This window comes from Pristiophorus japonicus, chromosome 27, assembly GCF_044704955.1.
Source record: "Pristiophorus japonicus isolate sPriJap1 chromosome 27, sPriJap1.hap1, whole genome shotgun sequence".
NCBI classification, from domain to species: domain Eukaryota; kingdom Metazoa; phylum Chordata; class Chondrichthyes; family Pristiophoridae; genus Pristiophorus; species Pristiophorus japonicus.
This window is the reverse complement of record NC_092003.1, coordinates 6842852-6856936: the sequence shown is the minus strand read 5'-3', so window position 1 is coordinate 6856936 and position 14085 is coordinate 6842852. Positions and strand designations below refer to the sequence as shown.

The window sequence follows — 14085 nt, the reverse complement described above, 5'->3', positions numbered from 1 at the left end:
TGCGGCGCTCCCTCAGTACCGCCCCTCCGACAGTGCGGCACTCCCTCAGTACTGCCCCTCCGACAGTGCGGCGCTCCCTCAGTACTGCCCCTCCGACAGTGCGGCACTCCCTCAGTACTGCCCCTCCGACAGTGCGGCGCTCCCTCAACACTGCACTGGAGTGTCACCCTAGATTTTCGTGCTCAAGTCTCTGGAGTGGGACTTGAACCCACAACCGTCTAAGCCAGAGGCGAGTGTGTTACCCACTGAGCCGCAGGGAGTGCAGCGACCTATAGATTGTGCTTCTGAGAGAGAGTGGAAGGGCTCAATTAGAAAGCGTTCCATCACCATTCCAAGACAGCGGGCCTGAGTCTCATTACCACAATTGGTGAGGAGTAATTCTGACAAACTGTGCTCCTCTTAAAGGCACAACACCCCAAAATGCAGATGTTTCGCGTGCGGATTCCATCTGACCCCTTTTTTTCCCCACAGTGGTTGCTGATGACGTCCATGTGCATTTTTCACTGTGCCCGACAATGTGATACAGTCAGTAACACAGGGCGCTGGGAGAATGGGGTTACTGAGTGACAGTGTGAGGGAGCTGGATTAACATCAGTACAGATACAGTCAGTAACACAGGGTGCTGGGGGAGAGGGGTTACTGAGTGACAGTGTGAGGGAGCTGGATTAACATCAGTAGAGATACAGTCAGTAACACAGGGTGCTGGGGGAGAGGGGTTACTGAGTGACAGTGTGAGGGAGCTGGATTAACATCAGTAGAGATACAGTCAGTAACACAGGGTGCTGGGGGAGAGGGGTTACTGAGTGACAGTGTGAGGGAGCTGGATTAACATCAGTAGAGATACAGTCAGTAACACAGGGCGCTGGGGGAGAGGGGTTACTGAGTGACAGTGTGAGGGAGCTGGATTAACATCAGTACAGATACAGTCAGTAACACAGGGTGCTGGGGGAGAGGAGTTACTGAGTGACAGTGTGAGGGAGCTGGATTAACATCAGTACAGATACAGTTAGTAACACAGGGCGCTGGGGGAGAGGGGTTACTGAGTGACAGTGTGAGGGAGCTGGATTAACATCAGTACAGATACAGTCAGTAACACAGGGCGCTGGGGGAGAGGGGTTACTGAGTGACAGTGTGAGGGAGCTGGATTAACATCAGTACAGATACAGTCAGTAACACAGGGTGCTGGGGGAGAGGGGTTACTGAGTGACAGTGTGAGGGAGCTGGATTAACATCAGTACAGATACAGTTAGTAACACAGGGCGCTGGGGGAGAGGGGTTACTGAGTGACAGTGTGAGGGAGCTGGATTAACATCAGTACAGATACAGTCAGTGACACAGGGTGCTGGGGGAGAGGGGTTAATGAGTGACAGTGTGAGGGAGCTGGATTAACATCAGTACAGATACAGTTAGTAACACAGGGCGCTGGGGGAGAGGGGTTAATGAGTGACAGTGTGAGGGAGCTGGATTAACATCAGTACAGATACAGTTAGTAACACAGGGCGCTGGGGGAGAGGGGTTACTGAGTGACAGTGTGAGGGAGCTGGATTAACATCAGTACAGATACAGTCAGTGACACAGGGTGCTGGGGGAGAGGGGTTACTGAGTGACAGTGTGAGGGAGCTGGATTAACATCAGTACAGATACAGTCAGTAACACAGGGTGCTGGGGGAGAGGGGTTAATGAGTGACAGTGTGAGGGAGCTGGATTAACATCAGTATAGATACAGTTAGTAACACAGGGCGCTGGGGGAGAGGGGTTACTGAGTGACAGTGTGAGGGAGCTGGATTAACATCAGTACAGATACAGTCAGTGACACAGGGTGCTGGGGGAGAGGGGTTACTGAGTGACAGTGTGAGGGAGCTGGATTAACATCAGTACAGATACAGTCAGTAACACAGGGTGCTGGGGGAGAGGGGTTAATGAGTGACAGTGTGAGGGAGCTGGATTAACATCAGTATAGATACAGTCAGTAACACAGGGTGCTGGGGGAGAGGGGTTACTGAGTGACAATGTGAGGGAGCTGGATTAACATCAGTACAGATACAGTCAGTAACACAGGGCGCTGGGGGAGAGGGGTTACTGAGTGACAGTGTGAGGGAGCTGGATTAACATCAGTACAGATACAGTTAGTAACACAGGGTGCTGGGGGAGAGGGGTTACTGAGTGACAGTGTGAGGGAGCTGGATTAACATCAGTATAGATAGTCAGTAACACAGGGTGCTGGGGGAGAGGGGTTACTGAGTGACAGTGTGAGGGAGCTGGATTAACATCAGTACAGATAGTCAGTAACACAGGGTGCTGGGGGAGAGGGGTTACTGAGTGACAGTGTGAGGGAGCTGGATTAACATCAGTACAGATACAGTCAGTAACACAGGGCGCTGGGGGAGAGGGGTTACTGAGTGACCGTGTGAGGGAGCTGGATTAACATCAGTAGAGATACAGTCAGTAACACAGGGCGCTGGGGGAGAGGGGTTACTGAGTGACAGTGTGAGGGAGCTGGATTAACATCAGTACAGATACAGTCAGTAACACAGGGCGCTGGGGGAGAGGGGTTACTGAGTGACAGTGTGAGGGAGCTGGATTAACATCAGTACAGATACAGTCAGTAACACAGGGCGCTGGGGGAGAGGGGTTACTGAGTGACAGTGTGAGGGAGCTGGATTAACATCAGTACAGATACAGTCAGTAACACAGGGTGCTGGGGGAGAGGAGTTACTGAGTGACAGTGTGAGGGAGCTGGATTAACATCAGTACAGATACAGTCAGTAACACAGGGTGCTGGGGGAGAGGGGTTACTGAGTGACAGTGTGAGGGAGCTGGATTATCATCAGTACAGATACAGTCAGTAACACAGGGTGCTGGGGGAGAGGGGTTACTGAGTGACAGTGTGAGGGAGCTGGATTAACATCAGTACAGATACAGTCAGTAACACAGGGCGCTGGGGGAGAGGGGTTACTGAGTGACAGTGTGAGGGAGCTGGATTAACATCAGTACAGATACAGTCAGTAACACAGGGTGCTGGGGGAGAGGGGTTACTGAGTGACAGTGTGAGGGAGCTGGATTAACATCAGTACAGATACAGTCAGTAACACAGGGCGCTGGGGGAGAGGGGTTACTGAGTGACAGTGTGAGGGAGCTGGATTAACATCAGTACAGATACAGTTGGTCCCATCGGCAATGGAGGTCCCATCAATAACGAATCTATCAGGAGAGGAGAGTAGAGCAAAAGGTGGTAATTATAATTATTTATATATATATATATATTTTCATACAATTTTGATTTTTAAAAAAGACTGTAGATTTGTGTGTTTGAGAAACGGTGGTGAACAAATTCAGACAAGGCCCAGCAGGCAGAAAAATAACAGGGCTCGCGGGTACGAGGCATGGTCCCGATGGACGGAAACTCGGGCACGATCGGGAGGGCCTAGCAGGCCCATTGCGGTCGCCAATTGCACGCTTTGCCACAGGGGTGAGGGTTTGGGGGAGTTGGGGAAAAGACACAATGGAACAGTCCGACTGCTTGCCCAGGGAGGGTCTGGGTCGGGCGCCATTGTTCAAGCCCCTCGCCGCCGCCCCCTTTGTCATCCTCGCCATCGAGGCAGCCCCGTGGCGGCTTTGTTCGTGGTGGAGATGGCCTCCTCCTGCGCGAGGCCTAGCTAGTCCTTCTCGTCCACCTGGGCGGCGAAGAGCTTCAGGAAATGCTTCAGCTCCTGGAGTTGGTAGAAGGTCTCGAGCACCACCAGCAGGGCGATCAGTCCGATCATCAGGTAGCCTGCTCAGGGGAAAATGCACACAGTTGGTTGGGCAGAGTCAAGACTGATCAACCACAGCCCCGGGCACAGGGTTAGATACAGAGTAAAGCTCCCTCTACACTGTCCCATCAAACACTCCCAGGGCAGGTACAGCACGGGGTTAGATACAGAGTAAAGCTCCCTCTACACTGTCCCATCAAACACTCCCACAGTAGGTACAGCACGGGGTTAGATACAGAGTAAAGCTTATTCTACACTGTCCCATCAAACACTCCCACAGTAGGTACAGCACGGGGTTAGATACAGAGTAAAGCTTATTCTACACTGTACCATCAAACACTCCCAGGGCAGGTACAGGGGGTTAGATACAGAGTAAAGCTCCCTCTACACTGTCACATCAAACACTCCCAGGGCTGGTACAGCACGGGGTTAGATACAGAGTAAAGCTTCCTATATACTGTCCTATCAAACACTCCCACAGTAGGTACAGGGGGTTAGATACAGAGTAAACCTCCCTCTATACTGTCCCATCAAACACTCCCAGGGCAGGTACAGGGGGTTAGATACAGAGTAAAGCTCCCTCTACACTGTCCCATCAAACACTCTCAGGGCAGGTACAGCACGGGGTTAGATACAGAGTAAAGCTCCCTCTACACTGTCCCATCAAACACTCCCAGGGCAGGTACAGGGGGTTAGATACAGAGTAAAGCTCCCTCTACACTGTCCCATCAAACACTCCCAGGGCAGGTACAGCACGGGGTTAGATACAGAGTAAAGCTCCCTCTACATTGTCTCATCAAACACTCCCAGGGCAGGTACAGCACAGGGTTGGATACAGAGTAAAGCTCCCTCTACACTGTCCCCATCACACACTCCCAGGGCAGGTACAGCACGGGGTTAGATACAGAGTAAAGCTCCCTCTACACTGTCCCCATCAAACACTCCCAGGGCAGGTACAGCACGGGGTTAGATACAGAGTAAAGCTCCCTCTACACTGTCCCCATCACACACTCCCAGGGCAGGTACAGCACGGGGTTAGATACAGAGTAAAGCTCCCTCTACACTGTCCCCATCACACACTCCCAGGGCAGGTACAGGGGGTTAGATACAGAGTAAAGCTCCCTCTACACTGTCCCATCAAACACTCCCAAGGCAGGTACAGGGGGTTAGATATAGAGTAAAGCTCCCTCTACACTGTCCCATCAAACACTCCCAGGGCATGTACAGGGGGTTAGATATAGAGTAAAGCTCCCTCTACACTGTCCCATCACACACTCCCAGGGCAGGTACAGCACAGGGTTAGATACAGAATAAAGCTCCCTCTACACTGTCCCATCAAACACTCCCAGGGCAGGTACGGCACGGGGTCAGATAGAGAGTAAAGCTCCCTCTACACTGTCCCATCAAACACTCCCAGGGCAGGTACAGCACAGGGTTAGATACAAAGTAAAGCTCCCTCTACACTGTCCTATCAAACACTCCCAGGGCAGGTACAGCACGGGGTTAGATACAGAGTAAAGCTCCCTCTACACTGTCCCATCAAACACTCCCAGGGCAGGTACAGGGGGTTAGATACAGAGTAAAGCTCCCTCTACACTGTCCCATCAAACACTCCCAGGGCTGGTACAGCACGGGGTTAGATACAGAGTAAAGCTCTCTCTACACTGTCCCATCAAACACTCCCAGGGCTGGTACAGCACGGGGTTAGATACAGAGTAAAGCTCCCTCTACACTGTGCCATCAAACACTCACTTAGCCTGTCTATGTCCTTTTGCAGATTTTGTGTGCCCTCCTCACACATTGCTTTTCCTCCCATCTTTGTATCGTCAGCAAACTTGGCTACGTTACACTCAGTCCCTTCTTGCAAGTCATTAATATAGATTGTAAATAGTTAGGCTCCCAGCACTGATCCCTGCGGCACCCCACTAGTTACTGGTTGCCAACCAGAGAATGAACCATTTATCCCGACTCTCTGTTCTCTGTTAGTTAGCCAATCCCCGATCCATGCTAATATATTACCCCCAACACCATGATCTTTTATCTTGTGCATTAACCTTTTATGTGGCACCTTGTCAAACACCTTCTGGAAATCCAAATACACATCCACTGGTTCCCCTTTATCCACCCTGTTCGTTACATCCTCAAAGAACACCAGCAAATTTGTCAAACATGACTTCCCCTTCATAAATCCGTGCTGACTCCACCTGACTGAATTTTGCTTTTCCAAATGTCCTGCTACTGCTTCTTTAATAATGGACTCCAACATTTTCCCAACCACAGATGTTAGGCTAACTGGTCTATAGTTTCCTGCTTTTTATCTGCTTCCTTTTTTAAATAGGGGTGTTACATTTGCAGTTTTCCGATCTGCTGGGACCTCCCCAGAATCCAGGGAATTTTGGTAAATTACAACCAGTGCATCCACAATCCCTGCCCAATAAGTCAAAAGGCTACTTTTAGGTTCCTTCCAGACTGTCCAGTTTCGGGAATCAGTACCGCCCCTCCGACAGTGCGGCGCTCCCTCAGTACTGCCCCTCCGACAGTGCGGCGCTCCCTCAGTACTGCCCCTCCGACAGTGCGGCGCTCCCTCAGTACTGCCCCTCCGACAGTGCGGCGCTCCCTCAGTACTGCCCCTCCGACAGTGCGGCGCTCCCTCAGTACTGCCCCTCCGACAGTGCGGCGCTCCCTCAGTACCGCCCCTCCGACAGTGCGGCGCTCCCTCAGTACTGCCCCTCCGATAGTGCGGCGCTCCCTCAGTACTGTCCCTCCGACAGTGCGGCGCTCCCTCAGTACTGCCCCTCCGACAGTGCGGCGCTCCCTCAGTACTGCCCCTCCGATAGTGCGGCGCTCCCTCAGTACTGTCCCTCCGACAGTGCGGCGCTCCCTCAGTACTGCCCCTCCGACAGTGCGGCGCTCCCTCAGTACTGTCCCTCCGACAGTGCGGCGCTCCCTCAGTACTGCCCCTCCGACAGTACGGCGCTCCCTCAGCACTGCCCCTCCGACAGTGCGGCGCTCCCTCAGTACCGCCCCTCCGACAGTGTGGTGCTCCCTCAGTACTGTCCCTCCGACAGTGCGGCGCTCCCTCAGTACTGCCCCTCCGACAGTACGGCGCTCCCTCAGCACTGCCCCTCCGACAGTGCGGCGCTCCCTCAGTACTGCCCCTCCGACAGCGCAGTACGGCGCTCCCTCAGTACTGCCCCTCCGACAGCGCAGTACGGCGCTCCCTCAGCACTGCCCCTCCGACAGTGCGGCGCTCCCTCAGTACTGCCCCTCCGACAGCGCAGTACGGCACTCCCTCAGTACCGTCCCTCCGACAGCGCAGTACGGCGCTCCCTCAGTACTGGCACCGGGAGTCTCAGCCTGGTTCACAGGCTCAAGTCTCTGGAGTGGGGACTCGAACCCTCGACCTTTTGACTCAAGTGAGGCACAAGACAGGACTATCTTTAAAACTGAGAGGCGAGAGGGGACCTTAACTGGGCGCGGCGGGAAGACTCACAGGCGATTCCGATCTTGTAGAGGTGTCGAAGGCTGGGGCACTGGGTCTTGCCCGGGAAGTAATCCCCCAGGCCGATGGTGCTGAGGGAGATGAAGCAGAAGTAAAGGGACTGCACATAGTCCCAGTGGTCCTCCAGTGACATGAAAGCGGCGGCCGGGATCAGGAAGAAGAAGCTGACCACGACAAGGCCCATGACCAGCGCGTGCAAGCGGGCAACCAGCTGTATGGAGAGGCCCCAGCGGGTGTGGATATAGGCGATGGGTGCCCAGTGAACATAGATCATCAGGTGCTGCACGAGGCAGGTGAGGAGCAGCAAGGTGATGGGGATTCCCAGCACCGAATAGGCGATGCAGAAAGCCTTTCCTCCGTCGGAAAGAGGAACAGTGTGTCCATAACCTAGAGCCAATGGAAGAACAACAGAATTAGGAGGAGGAGTTGGCCATTCGGCCCCTCGAGCCTGCTCCGCCATTCAATAAGATCACGGCTGATCATCCATCTCAACTCCACTTTCCCGCACCGTCCCTGGATTCCTGAAAAATCTAGCGAGCTCCGCCTTGAATATACTCACCAACTGGGCCGCCACAGCCCTCTGGGGCAGCGATTGCCAGAGATTCACCCCCCCTCTTTGTTAGGCCGCACGCCCGATACTCGGCTCACGAAACAGGCGCTCTGCACCGAGCTCCGACACGGGAGGCGAGCCCCCAGGTGGGCAGAGAAAACGCTTCAAGGACACCCTCAAAGCTTCCTTGTAACATCCCCACCGACACCTGGGGAACCCCCGGCCCGAGACCGCACAAAGTGGAGGAGGAACATCCGGGAGGGTGCCGAGCACCTCGAGACTCTTCGCCGGCAGCACGCGGAAGCCCAGCGCAAGCACGCGGAAGGAGCGCTCGACAAACTCAGGCCCCCTCACCCACCCACCCGTCCCTCCAATCACCGTCTGCCCCAGACACCGCCTGTGACCGAGGCTGTGGGTTCCGCATTGGACCCATCGGTCACCTGAGAACTCATGTTAGTGTGGACGCAAGTCATCCTCGACTCGGGGGCACTGCCTGAGAAGAAGAGAAGAAGAAGTTTCTCCTCATCTCAGTCCTAAATGGCTGACCCCTTATTCTGAGACCGTGAGCCCTGGTTCTAGACTCCCACAGCCCGGGGGAAACACCCTCCCTGCATCTACCCTGCCAAGCCCTGTACGAATTTTGTGTGTTTCAATGAGATCACCTCTCATTCTTCTAAACTCTAGAGAATAGCGGCCCACTCTACTCAATCTCTCCTCATAGGACAATCCCCCCATCCCAGGAATAGAGGCAACAGTTAAGGAGGGACTCGTGCCTTTCACCAACATCATGACTTTTAACGAATCCCCCACCATCAACATCCTGGGGGTCTCGATTGACCAGAAACCTAACTGGACCAGCCACATAAATACTGTGGCTACAAGAGCGGCTGGGTATTCTGTGAGTGTCTCACCTCCTGACTCCCCAAAGCCTTCCCACCATCCCACAAGGCACAAGTCAGGAGTGTGATGGAACACTCCCCACTTTGCCTGGATGAGTTGCAGCTCCAACAACACTCGAGAAGCTCGGCACCATCCGGGACAAAGCAGGCCGCTCGATGGGCACACTACCCACCACCTTCAACACTCACTCCCTCCACCACCGGCGCCCCCTGGCTGCAGTGTGCACCGTCTACAAGATGCACTGCAGCAACTCGCCAAGGCTTCTTCGGCAGCACCTCCCAAACCAGCGACCTCTAACCCCTAGAAGGACAAGGGCAACAGGCGCATGGGAACACCACCACCTCCACGTTCCCCTCCCAGTCACACACCATCCCGACTTGGGAATATATCGGCCGTTCCTCCATCGTCGCTGGGTCACAATCCTGGAACTCCCTCCCTAACAGCACTGTGGGAGCACCTTCACCACACGGACTGCAGCGGTTCAAGAAGGGGGGCTCACCACCACCTTCTCAAGGAGCGATTAGGGACGGGCAATAAATGCTGGGCCTTGCCAGCGACACCCACATCGCACAAACCAAGATGTGCTTTGCAGCCAGTGAAGCATTTTCGAAATGTCGTCACTGCTGGAAGCGTACAGGGCTGAAGGAGGCCATTCAGCCCATCGTTTCTGCGGCAACTCTTTGAAAGAGCTAACCAATTCATCCCTCTCCCCTGCTCTTTCTCTGCAAATATTTCCTTTTCAAGTAATGTAGTAAGCCCGGCACTCAAATCAGCCTTTAGTAAGGTCCTACAAACTGCTATGTGATTAATTACAGCAGACAGGCCATTGGGCCCCATCGCTCTGTGCCAGGGTTTATACACCACACCAGTCCCCTCCCACCCCTCTCCATCTCACCCCATCACCATATCTTTCTATTCCTCTCTCCCTCATGTGTTTATCCAGCTTCCCCTTAAATGCATCGATACTATTCGCCTCAACCCCTCCCTGTGGCAGCGAGTTCCCCATTCTCACCGCTCTCTGGGTAAAGAAGATTCTCCTGAATTCCCCCATTGGGTTTATCAGTGACTGTCTGATATTGATGGCCCCTTGTTCTGGTCTCCCCCACAAGTGGGAACATCCTCTCTACCTCTACCCGATCGAACCCCTTCATCATCTTAAAGACCTCGATCATTCGTGATATTGGTTCAGCTATGAATATTGGCCGGGACACCAGGGGGTTAGTCTTCCGTGGCCAATCAGGTGCTCACAGCAAACGTACGAACAGGAGGAGGCCATTCAGCCCCTCGGGTCAGCTCTGCCAATCATTCAGATCACGGCTGATCTGTAACTCAACTCCATCTACCCGCCTTTCATCCATATCCCTTAATTCACTAATCCAACACAAATCTATCCATCTAAGTCTTGAACATTCCAATTGACCCCCGACCTCAACAGCTTTTTGGAGGAGAGAGTTCCAGATTCCCACCGCCCTCTGTGTGAAGAAGTGCTTCCTGACATCACCCTGAACGGCCGGGCTCTGATTTTAAGGGAGAGAGAGTGTGGGTGAGAGAGTAGAGAGGGAGGATGAAAGAGTGAGGGAGTAAGCGAGGGAAAAGGAGGATGAGTGAAAGGGAGGGGTGAGGGAGAGAGAGGGAGGGGTGAGGTAGAGGGTGTGAGGGAGAGCGAGGGAGGGGTGAGGGAGAGAGAGGGAGGGGTGAGGGAGAGAGAGGGAGGGGTGAGGGAGAGAGAGGGAGGGGTGAGGGAGAGAGAGGGAGGGGTGAGGGAGAGAGAGGGAGGGGTAAGGGAGAGAGAGGGAGGGGTGAGGGAGAGAGAGGGAGGGGTGAGGGAGAGAGAGGGAGGGGTGAGGGAGAGAGAGGGAGGGGTGAGGGAGAGAGAGGGAGGGGTGAGGGAGAGAGAGGGAGGGGTGAGGGAGAGAGAGGGAGGGGTGAGGGAGAGAGAGGGAGGGGTGAGGGAGAGAGAGGGAGGGGTGAGGGAGAGAGAGGGAGGGGTGAGGGAGAGAGGGAGGGGTGAGGGAGAGAGAGGGAGGGTGAGGGAGAGAGGGGGAGGGGTGAGGGAGAGAGGGGGGGGTGAGGGAGAGAGGGGATGTGAAGGAGAGAGAGGGAGGTGTGAGTGTGAGGGAGAGAGGGGGGTGTGAGGGAGCGAGAGGGGTGTGAGGGAGAGAGGGGGGTGTGAGGGAAAGAGGGAGGGGGTGTGAGGGAAAGGGGGTTTGAGGGGGAGGGGGTGAGGGAGAGAGGGTGTGAGCGAGGGGAAGGGTGAGGGAGAGAGGGTGGGAGGAAGGGAAGAGGGGTGTAGGGGAGATGTGAGGGAGGGGTGGGATGGGAGGGGAAGGGGGTGTGAGAGAGAGGGGAAGTGAGGGAGGGGAGGGATGATGTGAGGGAGGGGTGTTTGGGGGAGGGGAGGGGTGTTTGGGGGAGGGGAGGGGTGTTTGGGGGAGGGGAGGGGTGTTTGGGGGAGGGGAGGGGTGTTTGGGGGAGGGGGTTGTGAGGGAGGGAGGGGTGAGAGAGGGAGGGAGGGTGGGCGGTGTGAGGGAGAGAGGAAGGGGGTGTGAGGGTGGGAGGTGTGAGGAAGGGAGGGGAGGGAGTGAGAAAGTTGTGAGTGAGGGAATTGTGAGGAAGGGGATGTGAGTGAGGGAGTTGTGAGGGAGGGAGGGTGTGAGGGGTGAGAGAGGGAGGTGTGAGGAAGGGGATGTGAGTGAGGGAGTTGTGAGGGAGGGAGGGTGTGAGGGAGAGAGGGAGGTGTGAGGAAGGGGATGTGAGTGAGGGAGTTGTGAGGGAGAGAGGGAGGTGTGAGGAAGGGGATGTGAGTGAGGGAGTTGTGAGGGAGGGAGGGTGTGAGGGGTGAGAGAGGGAGGTGTGAGGAAGGGGATGTGAGTGAGGGAGTTGTGAGGAAGGGGATGTGAGTGAGGGAGAGAGGGAGGTGTGAGGAAGGGGATGTGAGTGAGGGAGTTGTGAGGGAGAGAGGGAGGTGTGAGGAAGGGGATGTGAGTGAGGGAGTTGTGAGGGAGAGAGGGAGGTGTGAGGAAGGGGATGTGAGTGAGGGAGCTGTGAGGGAGGGAGGGTGTGAGGGGGGAGAGAGGGAGGTGTGAGGAAGGGGATGTGAGTGAGGGAGTTGTGAGGAAGGGGATGTGAGTGAGGGAGAGAGGGAGGTGTGAGGAAGGGGATGTGAGTGAGGGAGTTGTGAGGGAGAGAGGGAGGTGTGAGGAAGGGGATGTGAGTGAGGGAGAGAGGGAGGTGTGAGGAAGGGGATGTGAGTGAGGGAGCTGTGAGGGAGGGAGGGTGTGAGGGGGGAGAGAGGGAGGTGTGAGGAAGGGGATGTGAGTGAGGGAGTTGTGAGGGAGGGTGTGAGTGAGGTACAGCCTACCGGTGGTGGTAAGCACTGTAGTGACAAAGAAGAGAGAGGAGGCAAGGTCCCAGTTCTGATCCTCAGAGTCATTTTCGAACGGGGTGACCCCATAGGCATTGGCCTCCAGGACCCTCCGCAGGAAGGTGTCCAGCTCCACTTCCATCAGGCAGCCGTGCTCCCGCAGGAACGTGGCCTTGAGCGCTTGAATATCATTCCTCTTCTGCATTTCCCAGGGCAGCTCCAGAGCAGAGAACACGACGGTGCCGAAGAGAATGTAGAGGATGTAACAGAGCAGCAACTTGCAGAGGTGGGACTTCCTCCCAGTGCATTTGGTGGGGACCTCAGCCATGGCTGGGGGCGGACAGAACTCTCACACGCTCAGCCCAGATCTCTCTCTCTTCTGGTCCAAACGGGTTGGCTTTGGAAGTTTAGGGTGAAACCCGTCCAGAAGATTGGGAAGAAGGTTGGCCCCATCTCTCTGATGTCCCCTCGCCAACCACAAGGGAGGGAGAGAGACCTCCCCTCCCCTCCCTCGCAACAAAAATGTCCTCTCGCTGCTTTGGGCAAAAAGTTTCTCGCTCTCAAAAAGTCTCACGTTCTTCTGGCGTCTCTCAGCGACGTCACAAAGGAACACGGTCAAAGACATCTGGGGCAAGGTTTGGGCTTGGAGAGATCAGAGGGGGGGGTTTGGAGAGATCAGGAGGGGGGGTTTGGAGAGATCAGAGGGGGGGTTTGGAGAGATCAGAGGGGGGGTTTGGAGAGATCAGGAGGGGGAGTTTGGAGAGATCAGGAGGGGGAGTTTGGAGAGATCAGAGGGGGGGTTTGGAGAGATCAGAGGAGGGGTTTGGAGAGATCAGAGGGGGGGGGCTTGGAGAGATCAGGAGGGGGGGTTTGGAGAGATCAGGAGGGGGGGGTTTGGAGAGATCAGGAGGGGGAGTTGGAGAGATCAGAGGGGGGGTTTGGAGAGATCAGAGGGGGGGTTTGGAGAGATCAGGAGGGGGAGTTTGGAGAGATCAGGAGGGGGAGTTTGGAGAGATCAGAGGGGGGGGGGCTTGCAGAGATCAGGGGGGGAGCTTGAAGAGATCAGAGGGGGGGCTTGGAGAGATCAGGAGGGGGGGCTTGGAGAGATCAGAGGGGGGGGGCTTGGAGAGATCAGAGGGGGGGGGGCTTGGAGAGATCAAGAGGGGGGGTTTGGAGAGATCAGGAGGGGGGGTTTGGAGAGATCAGAGGGGGGGTTTGGAGAGATCGGGGGGGAGCTTGGAGAGATCAGAGGGGGGGGCTTGGAGAGATCAGGAGGGGGGGTTTGGAGAGATCAGAGGGGGGGGCTTGGAGAGATCAGGAGGGGGGGGTTTGGAGAGATCAGGAGGGGGGTTTGGAGAGATCAGAGGGGGGGGTTTGGAGAGATCAGAGGGGGGGTTTGGAGAGATCAGAGGGGTGGGGCTTGGAGAGATCAGAGGGGTGGTTTGGAGCGATCAGAGGGGGGTTTGGAGAGATCAGAGGGGTGGTTTGGAGAGATCAGAGGGGGGGTTTGGAGAGATCAGAGGGGGGGTTTGGAGAGATCAGAGGAGGGGTTTGGAGAGATCAGAGGGGGGGTTTGGAGAGATCAGAGGGGGGGTTTGGAGAGATCAGAGGGGGGGGTTTGGAGAGATCAGAGGGGGGGTTTGGAGAGATCAGAGGGGGGGTTTGGAAAGATCAGAGGGGGAGTTTGGAGAGATCAGAGGGGGGGTTTGGAGAGATCAGAGGGGGGGGTTTGGAGAGATCAGAGGGGGGGGTTGGAGAGATCAGAGGGGGGGTTTGGAGAGATCAGAGGGGGGGTTTGGAGAGATCAGAGGGGGGGTTTGGAGAGATCAGAGGGGGGTTTGGAGAGATCAGAGGGGGGGTTTGGAGAGATCAGAGGGTTTGGAGAGATCAGGGGGTTTGGAGAGATCAGAGGGGGGGGGTTGGAGAGATCAGAGGGGGGGGGGTTGGAGAGATCAGAGGGGGGGGGGGTTGGAGAGATCAGAGGGGGGGGGGTTGGAGAGATCAGAGGGGGGGGGGG

General features: G+C 55.7%; 2 protein-coding genes across 2 annotated transcripts in view; one reads left to right on the top strand and one right to left on the bottom strand.

Moving 5' to 3' along the window:
- The window catches only part of LOC139239453 (serine racemase-like), a 140039-nt gene that overhangs the window by 57309 nt on the left and 68645 nt on the right, over positions 1-14085 (top strand). The window lies entirely within an intron of this gene.
- On the bottom strand, positions 3303-12396 carry LOC139239304 (potassium channel subfamily K member 1-like). The gene is given in 3 exon segments (XM_070867975.1): positions 3303-3772; positions 7246-7641; positions 12066-12396. Coding segments are annotated over 3 exon segments (918 nt in total). The 3' UTR covers positions 3303-3581.